Source organism: Lissotriton vulgaris, chromosome 8 (assembly GCF_964263255.1).
Source record: "Lissotriton vulgaris chromosome 8, aLisVul1.2, whole genome shotgun sequence".
NCBI classification, from domain to species: domain Eukaryota; kingdom Metazoa; phylum Chordata; class Amphibia; order Caudata; family Salamandridae; genus Lissotriton; species Lissotriton vulgaris.
The window spans coordinates 1,218,055,096-1,218,076,333 of record NC_141696.1 but is presented as its reverse complement, the minus strand read 5'-3'; the positions used below and the strand labels follow the sequence as shown (position 1 = coordinate 1,218,076,333).

At 42.5% G+C, this 21,238-nt stretch overlaps 1 protein-coding gene across 7 annotated transcripts in view; it reads left to right on the top strand.

The window, feature by feature from the left end:
* Nucleotides 1-21,238, top strand: part of NBEA (neurobeachin) — a 1,820,918-nt gene that overhangs the window by 669,718 nt on the left and 1,129,962 nt on the right. For 4 of the 7 annotated variants that reach the window (XM_086935109.1, XM_086935107.1, XM_086935113.1 and 1 more), the window contains exon 25: nucleotides 6,250-6,273. The exons of the other annotated variants lie outside the window; for them this stretch is intronic. In XM_086935109.1, the coding sequence (XP_086791235.1) occupies nucleotides 6,250-6,273 (24 nt within the window). The remainder of the gene's footprint in view (nucleotides 1-6,249; nucleotides 6,274-21,238) is intronic. 7 annotated transcript variants of the gene reach the window in all.

Below are 21,238 nucleotides of genomic sequence, written 5' to 3'. Positions count from 1 at the left end.
CACCAAATTATAAATCGGCCCTTTAGACTTGTAGGGTTCTTACAGTGTTGACATAGAACAGATATGGTGTATCATCCTGTTATCACATCAAAGAATAATTAAGAAGCAATTCATTTTAAAACTATTTCCATCCTCAAATATTATGCAGGCAAAAGAGTGAGGTAGTGCTTGCTCATTGCATAACAAATATTTCATCCCAAAAAAGAATGTTTGTCGTGAAAACATTCTTAAAGAAATAAATTATGTCTGTAAGGAATTGTTGCTGTCCATATTCCTGAGCAGAAAATGGCAATTCTGACAGGAATCAAAGGGGGATATGTACAATGAAGTGGTGGAGCGTATTGTTAGCCTCCTGGGCTTAATGACACGCTCCGCCACTTCGGAAACGCAAGGCTGCACCATATTTACAAAAATGTGGTGCAGTCTTGCGTTTCCCCCTGTGATGGCGCGAAGTTTAACAACTTAGCGCCAACGCAGGCACCCTTGCACCAGAGTGCAAGGGTGGCTGTGTGCAGGGGAGGATTGGTTATGTGTAGGAAGGTGTCCCTTCCTGCACATAAACAATCATAAAATGCCATTTTGTGACTGCCATGTTTGCTGCTTCATGCAGTACACATGAAAGTTACGAAATGGCATTTTGAAAAAAAGGTTTGTGTATGTACAGGAACGGGCACCTTCCTGTACAAAAAAAACCATGGCATTTTGTTTTTTCCATGTGTGCTGCAGAAGGCATCACACATGGAAAAAGCAACAACGAGAAGAAATAATGCATTTCTCCTCGTTTTGCCGACTTAAGACCAGGATTTTCCTGGTTTTAATTTTGGCGCTGCCTCCTATGTACGCCACCCTTGTACATAGTGGGCAGTGTCCAATACAATGGGTGTTGGGGTGGAAAACCCACCACAACAGCCACTGCTCGCCCCTTTCATGCTAAACATAGCGTGAAAGTGTGCCTTATGTACAAGGCAGCGTTAAGCCACATTAAGTGACTTAACACTGCCTTTTACATAAGGCAAGGCCTCTATCGCCACAGGAATGTCACAAAAAGTGACATTCCAGTGGTGATAGGGGCTTGTACATATGCCTCAAAGTGTTTAGCTTATTGGAACCAGCCCTGCTGCCTCGACAGTGCACAAAATGGCAGACATAATGAGGAGAAATTTCACATGTAGCAGAAAAAATGTTTCGCTGTATGCGTAGCCAAACAGAAAATCACAAACAAAACATACATCTAATGTATGAGTTCTTCAAAATATTGGTAACAAAACAATGTACAAAGTTCCCCAGGGGAGGTGGAAAGCAAGAATATGCAGAGTGGAGCGTGGAAGGAGAAGGGAAGAAAAGGCAAAGAAGGGGAATTTCCCTTGTTGGAATTAAAACCCTCACACACCTAGCAAGCTAGATGTCATGCTTCATCATATGGGTTCTGCTCCTCGTCAGACTGGCGCTGCAATGTCTGACGGGCACCCGTAAAGGGGCTCTTTATCGGAGATCTTTTGTTGCGGCCATATGGTGCATGCGGGTGAGAGGGATGGAAAAGGTGTAGTCGTGAGAAAGTGGTGAATTAAGAAAGTTGGGTCAGTCCACAATAAGTTTTATTGGCGTGGCTGACGCCCTTGATTAAAATGGTGGGAGGGGAGATATGTGCTTAAGGAAGTACAAAGCAAGATACCTACAACCCCCTGATCAGGTCAACATGTTTCTTGCCCGGATGGCAATTCGTCAGGACCTATGTGAAACGTACTCCACAGTGAAAATTTAAAAATGGATGTTCATACAACCTTATGCCATGTGGTCGTACAAGGGCAGGCAACTAGGTCCTGCTGAACTGGGGTGACCCTAAGGGAGATCCTAAGGTGCCTCGCAGTCTGCTCCAGTGGGACCTGCACGTATAGGTCAGGAACCCGGATAGCGTGCGGTCAGCGCCGCTAACACCTAACCCCACCGTCTGGTCAGGACAGCGCAGCTGGTCTTCAAAATATTGGTCTTCTTTTTCTCTCAATCTCACATGAGTTGAAACACTGAGGAGTCCCTTTCTGATCCAGAACGCTGTGGCGCTCTCATTACAGGAAGACATCTTCATTTAGCGCCAAGCTATGCCACCTGTAATACATTTATTTAAAGATTTGTTCAGTTGACAAATAAATTCAACCTTTCACGCAGCCAATATTGTTTTTACACATTTCTCGTCAAAACTTTTTTATGAAATTAGGGACATTTAGGTAAAGCAAGGTGTATGGTCAAAAGTTGCCTGCCTCAGCCTAGGGTGACATGAATTGCTCGCAAGTCAGTTTCCTGAAAATGCAGCCACTACTAAGAAATCACTACAGTGGAACCAGCTGCATCTATGTACTTACTATTATGGTGATATCCAGTTTTAGTTTTGATTTCTTATTTTGGAACCCAATGTCCTCTAACTGTTGGATAGTATCATGACACTGCAAATATTCAAGAACAGTAGCAAGTAGCATAATAATTATGAAATACTAAAGCAGACAAGAATGAAATATAAACATTGTTCTAAGACATCTTGTGATATCCAGTCAAATTCAGAGTTTCTTAGAGAGTACCTGATTTTGTGTCCCAATTGCCTAAATAAGAATATGTGATTGCTTAGAGATATAGTATATCTCCAGGCACAGAAAAATGTGATTGGAAATGGAATGTAGAAGTGATGACCTGGCGAAATGCCTCTTCTAGTGTCGTAATATCCTAAACTCTCTGAGCCAGTATGTCACCCCACCTGTAAAAGCATTGAACAGTTGTGACACTGAGACAATTGGATGCCATCGCCTGGCAAGATTAGAGAAAAACACATTTTGGTCCTTGAGGGTGTTGCTGTGAAATGATGCTTTGGCCATCTGTATCCCTTGTTTAAAAAATCCACATTCACAACTTTGGAGGCCCTGGAAAACAGGAAAGACAGGGACATTAATGTGGCTGGACACCTCTATCCACTTAACCGCCCCTTGAGACAAAAACCCATGAGATGGCCTTGGCATAGATGCTTTGAAGATTGGAACCCCCCAGAGTTTTGCTTTGAACCGAACAAAATAGACATATCTGCTGAATCTAAATTAGGACCATGTTTATCAGGATAGCGTTAAAAGTCGAAATGTCTTCAAAAGGCATGTTTTTCGGTAGGTGATAGATAGCTCAAAGTATTGTACATTTCTGCAATAGTTTATGGGAAAAAATCATTTTGCAATCCACTCCTCAGATGAATTTCGCTTCTTTAAAACTGCTTCGAAGACCCTTATGTATTGACCATTTTCTGAATTCAGGCTCTTTGCCTGCTATTTTCAGTTTTGGGCCAGACCTGGCAAACAAATGAAGGGCCCAACTAGGAACAGCTGCAACCCCCCCCCCCCCCCCCCCCACGCCCCCCACTCCCTTCATGTTTTCTCCTGTTGTGTGAGACATTTCCTTTCATTTACTATTTGGATGAAGGACTTACCTGGCTCTGGCGGAGACATTGGGCTCAGATGCCCTGGTGTATTGGCCTGGGATAGACTTATATTGTAGAATGGTAACCCAGTATGCCAAATGAACCCCTGGTAAATCATGTATGGGAAGACAACGGTTCACTAGTGACATATTTAGCTCAGACAGTTATAAATAGTACTAACCCCCATACAATGCAGGTCATTAATGCCTGTGCCAAATACTTATTTGCACAGTCTCATAAAAAGCAGCAATAGTGAAGTGTTTGTGAAGGTAAAACTAAGTGAAATAAAGTACAAGAAGTGCATGTACAAAAGGCCAGGTTAAACAATCAGGCTACAAAGAACAGGGTGCTGAATTAGTCCCTGATTTCAACCAATGTATTAATTCTAGTAGCTGGTGGCACGTTGCATGCATACGTCTACGCCATTCGGACGTATAAGTCAACGCAAGGTCATCACCAGGACAGAACTCCATGCAGGAGCACTGCAGTGACTGCATATGGAAAAAGAGAACCAATTAGAACATGTTAGGGGATAGTCGAAATAGATATATCATGGGTAGGAATTCAAGAGGAAAAGCAACACTGCAAGGCCCCAGTAAGAGGCCCATGGGCAAGGGTTCTGGCAAGAGTCCACCCAGATCAGCAGTTGAGCACAAAGGCTACTTTCTGGTCATAGAACAAAATGGTCGTGGCTCATCATCATCCTAAAACACATGGAGTGAAAAACGTAGTAAAGAGAAATAAGCGTCAAAAGTCATTGAATAAAACATAATGACTGAACACATTCATTATACTCATAAAACGCATCAAGAGAATCACATTTGCTGCCTGAAAAAGATAGATATGTGCACAGGTGCACAATCTGGATAATAAGTTGTTCACAAAATCATCTAGATCAAACATAATATGAAAGTCGCCCCAAAGTGGCATGTCTGCATTTACCCATTCAGTATCAGGTTGCAGTGCAAACATCACTACCGGCCATTACTTTCCTCCTCAATGAGTCAGAAGAGCACCCCTGATGCACCCTGCTTGAAAATGGTGCCACCTAATATGAAGTACAAGATCTCAATGGCATGGTGTCCTGGTTAAGATGCACATTTTCATTGTGCATACAAGTCCAATCGAGAAGTCATCAACAGTCAGAAGGCTGGTGATTCAAGGAGCAGTATTTACCGTACGAGCAGTCCAAGGGCTGGTGAGACAGGAGGCAGTAGTCCCTGCCCTCTTCTGTGAGTGAGGTGTTATGGATAACAGGATGCCTCCTCTAGCTGGTTTCATCACAACTTGTACAACAATGCAAGGTTTAGGAATTTTGGCTCTGCTTTTATTAAGAGTGGGTCTGCATGGGGACCAATTGGCTGTATCAGTCCATGGTCAGGGTACATCCTGCTAGGGGAGGAGCTGGCAACTTCCAGCATTATCAAGATCCCATCAAAGGATTGTGGGAACCTGTAGGTTTCATGTTGTCCTGGTGACTCGTGGCTTTGAAAGTGATAGATGCCAATACTACTTCGTGTGCTGGTTTAATAACAATCAAAGGAGGAATACTGGACAGTATGGGCACAGATCTGACTTTTGGGAGGGAGAGTTTACCACTACAATGCTTTTTATTCCGTACCACTGAACATTTTCCATATTTCCTCTTCTGGAAGTGGGTCTAAGATTGTACTAATATACAAAGAGATAAAGTAACTATCACTGATTGTTCAAGGAAATCCTGTGTCGTTCTTGCATGCTGTTCTAGAAGACGGGACTCGAGGGATGAAAATCCCACTTACTAATCAGTTGACAGAGGCTCTGTTGTTAGCCTTTGTATGGTTCCACATTCCTGAAGAACGGTACAATGATCCATGTTTTGCTCATGAAGTAGTAAATGGCTGTACCCTGACACCAGGGTACAGCCATAAAAGTTAATGCCCCAGTCTAGTATAGTATTAATCAGACATAATGACAAAGTGCTAAGTAAAGCCATGAATATGTGCTGGTCGGTTACGTTTTTCACAATACGTTGTTGACAAGATTCCTTTTCATGATTTTACCAACATTATTTAAGCATTCTTGCCAAATCCAGAAATTTAAATGTGAAATGGAAGAGATAGATACAACAAAAGTGTCCCCCTCTTTGCCTAACTGCATTGTGGGTATGCCTAGCCTAAACTTCAGCCAGTGATGGGTTTGGTCGTATTTGAGGTACTCTTATTTTTGATTATGAATATTTCAACTTCTAGACATTTTTGCAAATAACTGGAAAGTGAGTTGTACCACACTTATGGTTGGTGGTGATATTAGAAATGGTGGTATGTGGCCATATTCTACTGTGCACTGGGAGATTGGTTTTCATAAGCAGGATGCATTCTGGAATGAAGGATGTCTTATTTGCAGTCATGTTTTGCATTAGGTATACGATTACCATATTTTTCAGAATAAGGCCACTGACTTAAAAACTGACCATGCTTCTTAGACTTGGACTCAAATGCAATATTTACAACAAAAGTCTCTTATTTTAGGGATGCTTCTTTGGAAACATTTTCACCACAAAAGTTGGGAGTGTGCCAGTGGGCACTGCTATTTATTGTGCTGCATAATTGTCAATATCATAACTTGTTTATCTTCAGCCTGCCTCCATACCAATGTGTGTGCCTTTTACAAACCTGTTAACTAGCAATTGAATTTAGACAAATGTGCAGTTTCTGTTGCTTTGTTTCTCAATCTTGCATTGTACTTTCTTTTGATTGTAACGCCTTTCTTTTTCTTGTACTGTTGTGATCTGTTGTTTGTTCTGTCTATTGCATGTCCAGGGGTCTAAGGTTAGTATTACTGCTGTAAGTTTCATTTTATTTTAACTCTATCATTTTTTCTCATTTAAGATTTTTTGATGTGTCACAATGTAGGTTGCAGAATTGTACTATGCATGTGTTTTGAAATCTTTTTTTTTAAAATCCCATCGCCTTAATAATGCTGTTTGATCAGGAAATCATTACAATATAAAAGTAATTTCCTTTCTGGAGAAAGATAACTACATAACATTTACATTGCAGGAAAATAAGTTGAGGCTCAGTTTGTCAATGAGGCTGTGCACAATGGAGGTATTCCTTTCTGTAACTTAATTCTTGGCATTCATTTGCCAACTGAATTCTGCTGAGATAACAGCATAACTGATTTAGGGTTTGAGCAAGAGTGTACTCTGTAGCAATCGTGACGGAGTATCCTTTCCACCAAACTGAAGTTCCACCCTCCTCATTTAGAACTTCAGTACATCAATGACTGAGACTACTTTGTCTCAGCCACCAACATACACATTTGACGGCTTGACAGAGAGAGGGATGTTGGAGATTTGGCCATTTGACCACCTGCCTGATTTACAATGGGCGTTCAAATGCCAGTTTATTGACTGTCAGTCACTGCCAAATAAAAACTGGTGGTAAGGGACATTGAAAACTGCACATTGACCCCACACCACAACAGTTTGATGGACAGTACACTCATGTTGATGGAGCCATCCATCAAACTTTTAATTCATCGACAGGAACGGCTGTGACCACAGTTTCTCTGAGTGTAAGAGATGTCCACTAGACCAGAGGACATTTCTAGGTTCAGAGGATAGGGTACTCCATCAGGGCAACAGAGCATTTTACTCTGGTGCCCTGATGGAGAAAAGACCATCCTCAGTGGTCCAAACAAGCCACTTAACTTTTTCATTACTCTTGGAAGTTAGGTAAATGATTTTATATCCAGATTACAGGACAGAACCTACTTTAGCCTTGAAAATCTCTAGTATGAGCTGGGCCAGCTGGGCCCCGTATTTGCAGTGGATCTGATAATACATCCTACTGCTGCTTCAGTTTCTGATTTGAGGATTGAAGTGTGGGAATGTTGAAAATCTCATACCCACATTGTGAAAGCCATTAACATTTTCAGTGACTTGACCACGTAGATTTTAAATTTTGGTAATATTATTTGTGGGCCACGACATAATTACTTTAGTTATGGACTTGCTGATTTTAAGCCTTAAGCTTTTCGGTGAGGTGATAATATTTTTACATTTGTGTATTCTCTTTCTCAAATGTATGTCATGGGTATGTAGACTGGTTATAATAGTTAATTGTTGCCCAGTGTTTCAAATATACCTTGGTGGTCATGCTCCATTTGTTCACTGTCACGCATCATCCTGTATTTCTGGTCCAGATATTTCTATGTTATCATCAAGATACCCCTAAAATATATTCACTAGTTACTGTGGGTACCCATTATGGTCTTCAGCATCTCTTCAAAGACAGAATAATAAATGACAGACATTTTTTGTCCTTGGAAAGTGACTTTTAAGATCACAGATCCCTCATCTCATAACTGGTGGTATTCTTCTACAGAGGAGTCCTGATGAAGAGCCATTAGAGGAACGTCTCGAAACATGTTGTTGACTATCGATTACGGAGACAACCAGACTCATTAAGGTCCAGTTTCTCCTCCCAGCATCTCCTGATTTTTAACCATACCAAATAGGTGCGGGAATAAAAGAGTGGCCAACTTGTTAGGTATTTTTAAGTTTTCTTTCCCTTTTCTACTCCACTGCACTACACATAGTCTGAACCAGTAAATGCTTCTACGGATTTCGCAAGTTGCAGCAAACCTCTATCCGCAAAGGATTGAGATGAACCCCAATGGTGAAGCATGCCGCCTAGAGCCAACGATGGTGGGTGAGGGGTCTCTAAAAAAAAAAGTATTTTTTCCAGAAGAGTGATAACAGCAGATTCTCGCTGTCTCCTATCAACTTCCCCAAGGGCAGTTCTCTTCGAATTACTCGATTTTAGTTTCTCTATGTAATCTACTACCACCATAAAAGTTCTACTACAGCTAGCCAACGCCCCCCCAACAAACTGTTGGGCACACGTGACCAGATGACCAAACATGTGTCCTACATTGGTGGGTGAGGGTTTGTCATAATTTCTCATAAGAATTCAGAAAGATTAACAGGTTAAACCACCAGCACCCCAATCACAGATATTCGTCTTGGTCTGTGCCAGTAACCCAGATAGATTTTCTTTCTTGTGCTTATGTTTTGGAGGATGCTATTCAGGTTCGCCCCAACCTCTCTATACACTTTTGAGTATTTTGGACCCCTAAAGTATAACTTGGTAACTGGATCACAATACCACCCCCCTATCCCTTGCCTCCTATAATCGACAAGGGATACTTTTCTCTTGATCTACACAAAAGATAAAACATTCAATTAAAAGGATACCCATTTCCCATCTATTCAAATCGCTTGTGTGCCATATGGTGATAGCCCTTGCTATGGTAGCCTCACATTTTAGACTGCAGGGGGAACTAATTAAGTGATTTCTCATTTATTGGATTATCTTTTCTGAAGGATACAGCTTGTAGTCAATGACTGGTTCATATTGAAAATAGTCTGATGTTTGGATACTAGCCGATGCTCTGCTGATCATTGCACCCAGATTATGCATCATAAAACCCCTTTTCACCTTCAACACATTGTATTACTGAGTTTGGACAATCCTTTAAAGAATTACAATTCAAGGCATGAAACCAGCCTGGTACATGGATAAGCCAAGACGCCCTCGGTGCATTCCTATTTGGAAATTCTCACAGCTATGGAAAACAACTGCTAATGGTTCATTCCACTTCCTTAACTGGAAAAAGAGAAGAGCTTTAAAGACCATATGATATGCAAGTATGCCCCCCACTTCCCCGGATAGGGTTATATTATGTGGATCATAAGACTTAAGAAGCTTGAAGTCTCTCCCTCAAAAATATTTGGTGCACAGAAACATCATTATCTCAATCTCCAATCTCTGTTTGGATCTCTTTTTCCCTTGACAGTAGAACTGTGCCCCCCTTGCCACATTCAGCAGCTATTTAAATTTCTACCTGCATTTCAAGCAGTCCGAGTTTCCCAATTCTCGGTCATTTTTAATTATTTCTTTACCAAGCTGCTATATTTAGCTCAAAGTTATCCCTCTCTGATATTCATTGCATTCTCAACCATGTACTTTGTTATCCAGGTTTGATGTTTATTGTATTCTCAACCATGATCCTTGTAAAGCGCTCCTATAACCCTGTTGGTGGAGGTATTTTATATACCTCTGTGACATATTTCAAGATAGTTTCCAATGGAGTCCCTGGGTTAGATGAAGGACTATTGGATGTCTTTCTGGTTACAGATGTTGCGGGTAAAGGAGTTAATGTACTCAAAACAACACAAACTCTTCATCATTACAGCGCATTGAGACAAGAATATTTTCTTGTGCAGACAGCTTCTGTCTCCAGTATAGCAGGATAACTGAATAATATTTACAGATGTTTACTTGAAAGAAGGCATCATATAATTATGACTCATTTGAATGTCTCTGCTAAACATTACCTGTTTTTTATGATTGCTTACTCCGGTATTTGTTTGATAGTCCTCGTTAACGGCATTATCATAACTCTTTATCTTGTTACAATGAATGAACTTTGTCCTGTACAGTACTTTGCTTTCATTCAAAATAATCATTTTATACTAGTGGGAAATGCATGCCAATTCTCTAATTCCCTATTATCGGAACACAGCTGTCAGAGCTGCAGACCAGTAATAGAATCGTCATGGACATATAATTCTCTGCAGTATCTGTCTTGCAATTCAGTAAATGCTGTTTTGCCTGAGGACTTGCCATCGGCATTTGGACAGTATTCCAGAAGGGTTACAAGTAATAATCACAGCACATTAGCTCTTCAATCCCTTGTTTGTTTCACTGTGCATAGTTAACAGATGAAACAATGGATTGCTTTTTTATGCGTTCTTTTTTGCCAACAACAGATGGAGGAGCAATGAGCCTTCAAAGACACTCTAAGTAGGCAACCCCAAAGAAGGCACACAACTAAAACATCCAAACAATGACAAGAGGAACAATAGTGAAGGTGAGCATTGAGCCTTCAAAGACACTCTAAGTAGGCAACCCCAGAGAAGGCACACAACATAAACCTCCAAACAATGGCAAGAAGAACAATAGTGATGGTGACCCGTTTGATGTCTCCACTATTACTTCTTTGGAATGGAAATATTGATTTTGCGCCCCAACTGTTAAGGTTCTCTCTGCATTCTTACGTATGATGATGATAGATAAACTGTGTACCTAATACATTTTCACCCTATAGACTGGCCATGTTCCTCTGCCAATAATGTCCCTTATATTTCCTTTTAGGTTTTTTTACATCTCAATTACTCTTGGAATAGTGAAACTATGCTCGAAAAGTATCAAGTAGTTGCCTTCGCTGCAATTCTTGACTCAAACTCCCTTTTAAACTACTCTAGATTGAACCTAACCAAGCAAGAAAACAATTTAAGACCTCTCTCTAACAATGATCGTTACATTAACGAGGAAGCAAGAATGAGTGATCAATTATTAAAGAAAGACTATTCAAAGCTTCTCAGTATTGTGGCATACTGATTTTTCACGGGTCTTTCGAACAATACATTCTGGTGTAAACACAATTCATCATGTTAATTCTGTGATATGCTATCAATCAAGGGCACTTAATACCTCCGATAGTGTTTTTCTTGAAGTCCTCCCTGTAAGTTAAAGTTGAAAAGAGCAGATGGCACAGAATCAGTGCTTGATAATCACTGTATTATCCTCACTATAGGCACTTAACTGAAATTGTGCAAGCGTGGTTTTTGATTCACGAGCATTAGGTTCTTTAAAGCAGCAGATACTGTTCGGAGCTTCTTGTACCACTGGAATTACTGGAACTTGCCGCATTGTCGGCTAATCTTTTGTCCTCACAATGATCACCGAATCATTGAAGAAAAACTAGTGCTATGAGATTAAATACAGTACAGATCTTTTTACGGCATCGAGCCCTATCTATGATTAATTCATTTTGCACCATGAGATGAATTTTATCGATTATGTTCTATTTGAAATGTGGAAGTGAAGATGTCAAGGATTTATTTTTATATTGTGGGTGCTATCCCTTTCTTTGAGTGCAGCACATCTCTTTAGTAACGACTAATGAACATTATATAAATGAGCAGTGACCTGCTAGGCAAGCAAACATTTGATGCGATCCTCATACAATTGGTGTTCTGTGTGAGAATCAGTGCTAAACTAGGCATTTGTGAGATGGCGAAGATTTTTCTGGGCTGCACTAGAAAATATATGCTACACTCGCATCCATTGCTTGGCTTATTATGCAGGATTTAGAAAAATGTAAGCAGTAGTATATCAGTTCTCATCATGAGCAAATTGAACCAAACAATAATTGAGCTAAAGGTTTCAATGTTTGATTGACCAATATTCATCCAAATTGTCTTGGGGGTAAAGGCAATTTCCATTTGAGTTAACTGAAATTGAATAAAGAGGTGTCCCCAATGCAAATACCATCATAATGCTTTCTGTTGCTGCACCAATCTTGTTTATTTCATACCAGAGTATCGGGCACGTTTAAAGAATTTCCATAATGCTGATCACATGGGTGTTTTCTAGTTCCAGTAGTAATTTAGTCCTGCACCAGGAGCGGCATAACACTGCAAGCCAATCTGTTCTCTTTTGGAAGTAAAATCTAAATGTCACAACCTCAAACTGGTTCATGTATGTGTCTAAAGGCACGTTGTTCTTGGCAGAACCAGCCAATCTACTTGAACGTAAAGCAGGGATACTAGGATAGATCTGTTTAAAACAACTGGTAATGTCATGTTAGCTGACAGATAAATGGATGATCTATTGTTTACCTTTGTATATTGTTACTCTTCTAAAACATCAATGAATATTAGCAATGTAAATTGTTTGAACACCTCAAAGTTAAGTTGTGGCTCACCTTAAGCAATGCTGCAACGGATGGTAGGAGAAGCTTGTGATATTGTACAAAATCGATCTTTTAACTGATTTAATCAGTATTCTAGAAACATCACAACGAGTAATGATTTGGAATGATCAGAATCAGACCACTTTATTGGGAGATTAATGATTCTGAAAAGATTGCAGTTAGAAGTTTCACCCGTCTGTACTTGTTGTATCTGGCATATAACATTCAATATTTTTCAAGTCTTCATTTTAGGTTTATATTAAAGGTTATTTACTTGATAATAGTAGTTGTAATCACTGGGATTGCACGTGTGTCAATATTTTTATCTTACCATTTGCATTTTTAATAGCATTTATAAGTCTAAATTTAGATATCAGAAGCCCAAAAATAGGAATCGTTCAAATGCCATAATTTTTTTTCTTGCACTGTAGAGATAGTTACACACTTTCTGAAATCCTACCCGGTGTTTGAGCATTATACATCCATTAAAAAGAAACATATCCTTATGTAAGACCATATTTAACCACTCTCCCCCTTCTTACAAGTGCTTTCTTACATTTTTGGTTACAGAAAGCCTCATCTGCATTCCATATAGTCTGTAGGCGAACAGGAATCTTAAAATTTCTTTTTGGTCCTTTGGGAAATATATTTCTGAAGAGTGTTTTAATGAATAATGTGTAATGGCCAAAGCTTTTCATTTATCCACCAACCACAACAAATCTCATCATTGTTGGCATGGTGATTTTCTTGCTTACATCTTTTTCTACAAAATTAGAATCATGGTGGCTATTGATGTTCCCCTGGGCTGTAAACACTGTTGCATCAGTGCGCTTTGCCTTAAGGCACGCATACTGTGTCTATCAACTTTTGACTATTGGGCATCTTCGCAATGCTTGCACTCATAGAAATATTTTCTTTATTGAAGTCCTTCTTTAGGATTGGCCTTTGGCAATCTGAGAGCTTACAGTGGACGAGTTGTAGGAAAGACCTTTTCAAGGTAGAGTGAGCACAAGTTCCAAAAGGTTGTAAGTGTTAGGAAGAACATCTCGAAAGCCATTTCTTACCCCATTGGTAACCAATAGAGTTTCAGAAGTTCTTAGAAGAGGCAGTCCTTGTTCTTGAATCCCAAACTCAAACTTACTATGTATTTAAATGGTGTGGGGACTAACACTGTCATACACCGAAGTCCAATGTAGTTCATATGAGTGGCAGTTATTTGTTTAATGCCAGGTCGAAAGAGAGCTGTTCTAATTAAACAAAATTGTAAATGCGTTTAATAAATTCTGAACTTTTCTGTTTGAAGGTCCATCAACTTTCTAACGAAACCCCTGGGCATTTGATCACATGGGGCAAGAGGGGTTCAAGGCTAGGTAGATTAAGCCACTGAAAGTTTAGGACAGATAGCTTGGATGACCCGATTGCCAACACCTCATCCTTTTCCCTAGTGAGAGTCATTTTATTCATCCTCAGCCATATGTTGATACCTCTAGCCATTTTATCATATCTATCTTCCCTCTCCCCTTTTGATCATCTAACTGAGCGGTGTTGAAATATGAGTAAACTAATTGACTCTCCTATCAAATACAGTCATTGGTTGTAGAGCCACCAAGTGATGAAACCTCTCCATTATTAAGTGGGGGCATTCTCCTTAGGGTGTTAAAGGGAAGTTGCAATTCTTTGCTGGGGAGTGGCGGTCAGTAATTTAAGTTTCTAAGAGCATTAAAACAGTTGCTCGTACCAGTAACTTTTTAATTTAATGAACATGAAAGACCTTTTTACAGATGATGTGAGGTTCCGTGACGATTGTAAATGGTGTTTTCGACTCGCACGAATATGGTCGAGTCTAGTATCTATGAACCGCAAATGACGAGTTTAGTAAGTGTGCGCAGTTTCGCTGTGCTAACTTAAACCGTTCGTTTGTTACGTGGGCTTTTCATCTGTACCCACGGGTTCCATCTTAGATACGGCATCCATTTTGTCTCTTGCCCTCAAGTAGTCAGCGAACGGACGTTGTCCGCTTCGCGACCCTGGGACTCCCAAGATATTTGCGGAAGACACATGTCCTTTGAAAGTGTCTTTATGACGAGGGGGTTGCTACTGTAAGGCAGGTGGCGCCGCTCGAGGCTCATCTTGCCGCACGGACTTATTGTCTCAGCCGTGCATCTCATTAGGCACGTCCCTTTGATGCCTGTATCTCGTGCTTCCCGGCACCTCCCCTTTTACACCCTTCCCGATCTCCCCACTGTCTCCGTCTTCCTCTGCACCTGTCTTCGTTCCTGTTTCGATCTACTTTACTGCTGATTGGAATTTGCTAATGGTGGGAAGAGGGGTTTTTACAGTTGGGAACCGCCAAATGTTTCCGCACTTATGTTCCGGACCTTGTATGTTTCAAAACGATCAAAGCGACCCCTCTGGGAGCTCGATGTGGGAACTGAGTTGTAAACCTTTGTGTTCAATGTTAGCCTATGAGTAAAAACTGTATAAAAGGAGCGATCCACAAAACCAATTTGAAGCAGTCTCCCCAAGTTGCACGTGGTGTACTTGCCGTGACTTCTGTGTTCCCTGCAGTAAATAAACCTTGACTCTTTGACGCCGAAGGAAGTGTCCCGTGTCTCTGTGACTTGTACGCCGGAGCAGGTTACCCACGAAGGTTTCAGGTGTTGTGCCCTGGCACCGCTGGGTCCAAAAGAACCCAGTCCTTCAGTTGGCGCCCAACGTGGGGCTGCATCAGTGGTACCGGTCCAAGCCCGACGATCGTGAGGAACTTCGTGTGAAATCTCCGAGGGAAGGTGCACCCCGCTTCATCGATCCTGTTGTCGAAATAAGTGGCCCGAAGACTTTTCCCGCGAAGATTCCCGCCTCCTAACGGCTGCGACGGACTGCTGCCCTGACTGTAGACCTGTTTTGGCGCCTGGCGTAGACCTTGGTATAGCGAGACGATTGACGGGCCTTCCTGAGGACGCCATTGATCTTTGAGTTAAGTATTTGTGGGTCGCTCCCAGAATCCTTGGTTGTAGACACTTTAGCGAGTGTCTTTGTTGTAAACACTAGTGGTTTGTTGTTGTTGTACACGCTGTGTGAGTGTTTTTGTCGGTGACACTTTGCTAGCGTAACTTTGTTGTTGTATTTGTTTGACGACTGCAGCCGCCAAAGACCGAGGGTTTTGTTCTTGCTGGGACTTGGTAAATCCCGTAACCCTTGAAGTTTGTGAAACTCGGCTAGCGTGCAAGATGCCTGGTCGCAGTACTTTGTTCAGTTGCTTTAGACCTTGTGGTGCGGATTCCCTGTTGGAGGACTCGTGTCCGATACCTCCGGTAGGAACTCCTACTTATGACTTATATAGCAAACATGGGCTAGGCCCGATTGCTTTTAACGATTATTGGATAAAATATACAAAGAAAGACGGCGATCTTCGTTGGCCACCTCATGGTAGCTTCGAAGCGTCGATCTTAGATAATTTGGAGATAAAGTTGTTCGAACGTAAATCTAGGCCGGCCATGTTTGATGCTTTTCGGTGGTGGCGCAAGGAAGCCCGACAGAAAGAGATCAGACAGAATAAACGTAGTGAGCGAGATAATGTTGCTACCATTGTAAAGAAAGCTGAGCAGTTTCAGCGTGATAAGGAGGAGAAGGATAAGGAAGTGTTTGAGAGGCTGCAACGTATGACCATAGATAAATGCTATCCTGCTTTGCCTACGGAGTCGGATAAGAAGGAAGAGGCAGTTGAGGATCCTTTAATGTCCTATCTTATGAAGTCGCCACCCCCGTACGTACAGGGTACCGCAGCTCCTGTGGTCCCTGCCGTACCTGTTCTCCCACCTGTTATTCCTCCACCTGTTCCTCAACCTGCACCCGCTCTTCCGACTGTTCCTGCTCCTGTGCCTGTGTCTATTCCTACTGCTCCTCCGCTTCCACATACTCCTGCTCACACTACTGCTCCTGTGTTGTTAACCCCTGTCGTTGCTAATGTCTCTACTCCTTCTCTTGTTAGTCCTGTGTCTTACTCTTGTCCCTCTACTCGTAATCGTAATTCTCCCATTGCGGCTAGCTTCTTTCAGTCGCTCGGACCTGTTTTTGGGTCCGCTGGTTCTGATGGCCCACCGCAGAGGCGTAGTCAGCTTCCTGGTAATAGAGAACGTGTTGCGCTATACAATATGGCGATGAGTTGGATAGACAATCCGCAGAGAAATCCATCCCGTGTTGTTCTTGAAACATTTAGTCAATTCAACATACCGACTCAGAGATATGTGTTTGACGAAATGTGTAAACTTTTACATGATCAGATAGCGGCAGTTGCGCCTGACGAGGTGCTGACCGCCCTGTCTAATCTTCGGCTTCAGTTCGCAACTGGACTGATAGTCGATACTAATGTCCGACGTGCTATCGAGCAATTGCTGTCTTTTCGTCTAGCTCCTATTCCTCACGCACTGTTTGTAGAGGATCTTGAACGCCAACAAGCTGAGTCTGGCCAATATCCTATGCGTGAAGTTCCGCCGGTTTGGGTACCTGCTGATAATACTGATGTTAATAACCCAATAGCGGCTCATTTCCAGAGAGTGTGGATACATCTCCCATGGAAACGATCAGAAGTGCTTCAGGTGAAACAAACCTTGCCCGATCCTCGCAAAAATCCTGCTGGGTATTATAAGGAATTATCGCAGCTCGTAGATGCTACGGTAATGAATCTTGCCGATATCGACATGTTGTTTGGTAATGTCGTACCGCAACCGGTATGGGCGAAGATTCGTCACCAAGATCACACTAATGAATTAGGTGGTGATTGGGCTGCTATTACAGCGGCAGACGCTGGACAAGCGGCTGCTACTAAACCCGATCAGTTGATTGAACTTCTTCCCCAGCGAATCATTACATTAATGAAGACGCTTATGCCAGCTATGAAGGTAAATTGGGATAAGTTGTCAGCCTGTAAGCAAAAGAAAGACGAGAGTGTTTCAGACTTCTTTACGAGGTTTGAGGAAACATTCGTTGATCATAGTGGACAGGATATGGGTACTGAGGGTGGACAAAGGTTGTTTGTGGATAAATTTGTATCGAACTTATTGCCCGACTTGTGCAATAAATTGAAGAATTCAGAAAGTGCGTGGGCCGTTTCTACCTCAGCTCAGATTCTGGCTACGGCACAATATTACGAAAATAGAGAAAAAGAGGAAACTGACCGTGCTGATAAAAAGACGAAAGAGCTGAAAACTAAAGTGTTGTTACAACAAGCATATCCGCCGCGTTCTAATCAGAATGCGTCTCAACAGAATAGATCACAGTCGCAATCGAATAGATCGCAATCGCGTAATGATTCCTCTTTCAACAGATCTTCCCTAGGGTACAATCAATGTGCTTATTGTAGACAGGAGGGACACATTAAATTTGATTGTCCTGCTTTAAATGATCGTAATAGTGGTAATTCGTCTAGAGGAGGCCGTGGTGGTTCGCAGAATGCATCACGTGGTAGAGGTCGTGGTGCTCAGAACGACCGCTCTGACAACTCATCAAATTCTAATAATTGTTTCGATCAACGTGGATCATCGCAAGGACGATCTGCGCAGTACAATGTAGACGATTATTACGTCGATCAGGGAACTGACGACAGTAATTACTAGGACAGCCAAAGACAAGGAGAGGGAGTGGTATCAGTTCCGGTCGATCAGAGAGGGCCTTACGTCGCAGTTGCTACATCGGGCGTCGTTGAGCCTTTTCTGTTGGACACTGGTGCAGCGAAAAGTTCTATCATGCATTCGAAACTCCCTGGCGCACCTTTGTCTGGCTTAACAAATGTATCCGTTGGATTCTCTGGCGCCCCCGTTAGCAATCCAGTTTCGCGCCCTTTGCCCCTTAAAATTGGGCCTCGTGAGCTCGAAGCTCCGTTGATTTTGACCACTGGTTGTGGTGAAAATCTTTTGGGTCTGGATTTGCTTAAACGTTTGTATGCAACTTTGTATTGTTCTCCTGCGGGTGTCAAGCTTACGTTCGGAGAGAAAGTAGTCTCTCCCATGTATCTGTCCCTCGATAAGCTTCCACCGGAATTGGATTCTCTTCCTGCGTCTTTGTGGGCGACGGGTCCAAACGATGTGGGCCTACTTGATATCTCCCCTTATGTTGTTCAGTTGAAACCGAATGTGCGATTGCCACGTATTCCCCAGTATCGTATCTCCCTTGATGGTGAACGAGCTTTGTTAGCGATCATCTATGATTTGATCGAGAAAGATGTTATTGAGGAGACTCGGGGAAACGTGTGCAACAGCCCTGTACTGCCCATTCTTAAACGTACTGATCCTACCAAACCGCCTGTTTATCGTTTTGTTATCGATTTACGGGAGGTGAATAAAATTGTGGTTCCTCAATTCCCTGTTGTGCCTGACATCACGGCGCTACTGACTCTGATTCCAGCTACTGCTTCATGGTTTTCGGTGATTGATTTGAAAAATGCGTTTTTCAGCATCCCGATTGCCGAGGAGAGCAGAGACCTTTTCGGTTTCTCTCTTGGAGGACGTAGCTTCCGGTTCAAACGCGCTCCTCAGGGCTACTGTGAAAGTCCATCGATTTACAGTCAAGCTTTGAAGGGTCAACTGGATGCGTTTAGGTTGCCGGTTGGTGCGGCTTTAATACAATATGTCGACGACTTATTGGTGGCTGCTGATACTCAGGACATTTGCAAACTTGCTACGGTATCGTTGCTGCAACATCTCTGTGACTTAAATCACAAGGTGTCACCTTCTAAACTCCAATATTGTTGTCAAGAAGTAACCTATCTAGGTCACTTATTGTCAAAGGAGGGAAGGAGATTGACCCCAGAGAGAATTGCAGCAATTGCGCGAATGGCTGTGCCACAAACCCAAAGAGATGTGCGTGCCTTTCTAGGTATCACGTCGTACTGCAGGCAGTGGATTCCAAATTTTTCATTGCTAGCGAAACCATTGGTGGCTCTTACGTGCAAGGATGTTCCAACTCCTTTACCATGGACGGAAGAATGTCAGAAAAGTTTTTCTGAATTACGTGATTCATTGTGTTCGGCTCCTGTGTTAGGCACCCCTGATTACAGCAAGCCGTTCACGTTATATGTTCACGAGAGGGAAGGTTGTGCGTTGAGTGTCTTAACGCAACCTTTTGGTGGTAAGCAACGTCCATGTGCATATTTTTCCTCGACCTTAGACCCAGTAGCTAGAGCATTGCCGAGTTGTTTGAGAGCAACTGCGGCAGCTGCGGTCTCCATCCGACAATCAGCAGGATTGGTCATGGATAATATGCTTACGGTGATGGTTCCGCATGCAGTCGATACTCTTTTGAATCGAACGAAAACTCAGCACTTGACGAGTGCAAGGTTGTCTGGGTACGAATTGACGCTCTTGGCAAGCCACATTCAGATAAAACGTTGTAATGTCCTAAATCCGGCAACTTTGTTACCAATTAGTGCAGAGTCAGATGAAGTAATAGAACATGACTGTTACTTGCGTACAGAAGAGGAAACAAAAGGTCGAGTGGACCTTAAAAACACCCCATTGGAAGACCCTGACGGCACCCTGTATGTGGATGGGTCATGTTTTAAATTGCCGAATGGTGATGTGACTACTGCTTATGCTGTTGTGACGTTGAATACTGTTGTTGAGACTGCGAGATTGAATCAGAATTCTGCCCAGGCTGCAGAGCTGATTGCTCTTACTAGAGCATGTGTATTAGCAAAAGATAAACGTGTGAATGTGTACACCGATAGTCAGTATGCTTTCGGTGTAGCGCATAGCTTTGGACGGTTGTGGCGAGAGCGTGGTTTCTTCACGTCGCATGGCACGAAAATACAGCATGGCCAGCTCGTGAACGATCTTTTGGATGCATTGACTTTGCCTGCTCAAGTTGCAATTGTTAAATGTAGTGCGCATCGTAAGGTGACGGATGATGTTGGTCGTGGTAACGCGTTTGCAGATGAGATTGCTAAGGAGACTGCCCGGAACCTTAGCACTCGAATGTATGTGACGAGTTCGGTTAGGTGGCCTACAGAATCGAGTATGTGTGAGAATACTATAGAGAGCGTGAAAGCAATTCAGAATGAGGCCACCGACACTGAAAAGACGAAATGGAAAGAAAGTACGGGAAGGTTGGATGCGAATGGTTGCTGGATTGATTTGTCGGATCAGAAAAGATGGATGTTGCCGGATGCGTGTGTACTAGCCGTTGTGACAATGGCACATGGGTTAGCACATATTAGTGCGAAAGGTATTTGCAAGTTGTTGGCTGATGTGTGGAAGAATGATGGTATTACGAAGTGTGCTGAACGTCTGGTGAAGAATTGTATGGTGTGTATAATGTACAACCCTGGCAAAGGAACCCCAACTCCCCCTGGCAGTTTTGCTCCTCCTTCGTATCCCTTTGAGGTGATTCAATTGGACTTCATCCATATGGAGCGATGCAATAACCTGAAATATGTTTTGGTTGTGGTTTGCGCATTCTCCCGATGGATCGAGGCCTATCCCCTCAAAGATAACACTGCTTTGTCTACTGCGAAAATCCTACTGAAGGAATACTTTCCTCGGTACGGAATGCCTAGAGTCGTGTGGTCAGATAACGGAAGTGAGTTTGTTGGAAGTGTGATGAAGAGTGTGTGTAAGGGCCTTGGAATTAATCAAAAATTCCATAGCGCCAATCATCCCCAGTCAGCTGGATTGGTTGAAGGTTACAATGGTACCCTTAAGCTAAAATTAGCGAAGATTCAGGCTACGACTGGACTTTCGTGGCCTGACGCTTTGCCTCTAGCATTACTGTCAACTAGGGCGACTGTACACTCCCGAATAGGGCTTAGTCCCTATGAAATAGTGTTCGGCCGTCCTGCGAATGTGTGGGGGGTTCCTAGGCCAGGTATATTCGTTGATCTTGAGTATCCGATGTTGATTGACTACTTACATGACTTGACTGCTAAACTGAGGTTAATTCATCAACAGGTTCACGACGCCTTGCCGACGCAGACGGAGGGTCCAGGCC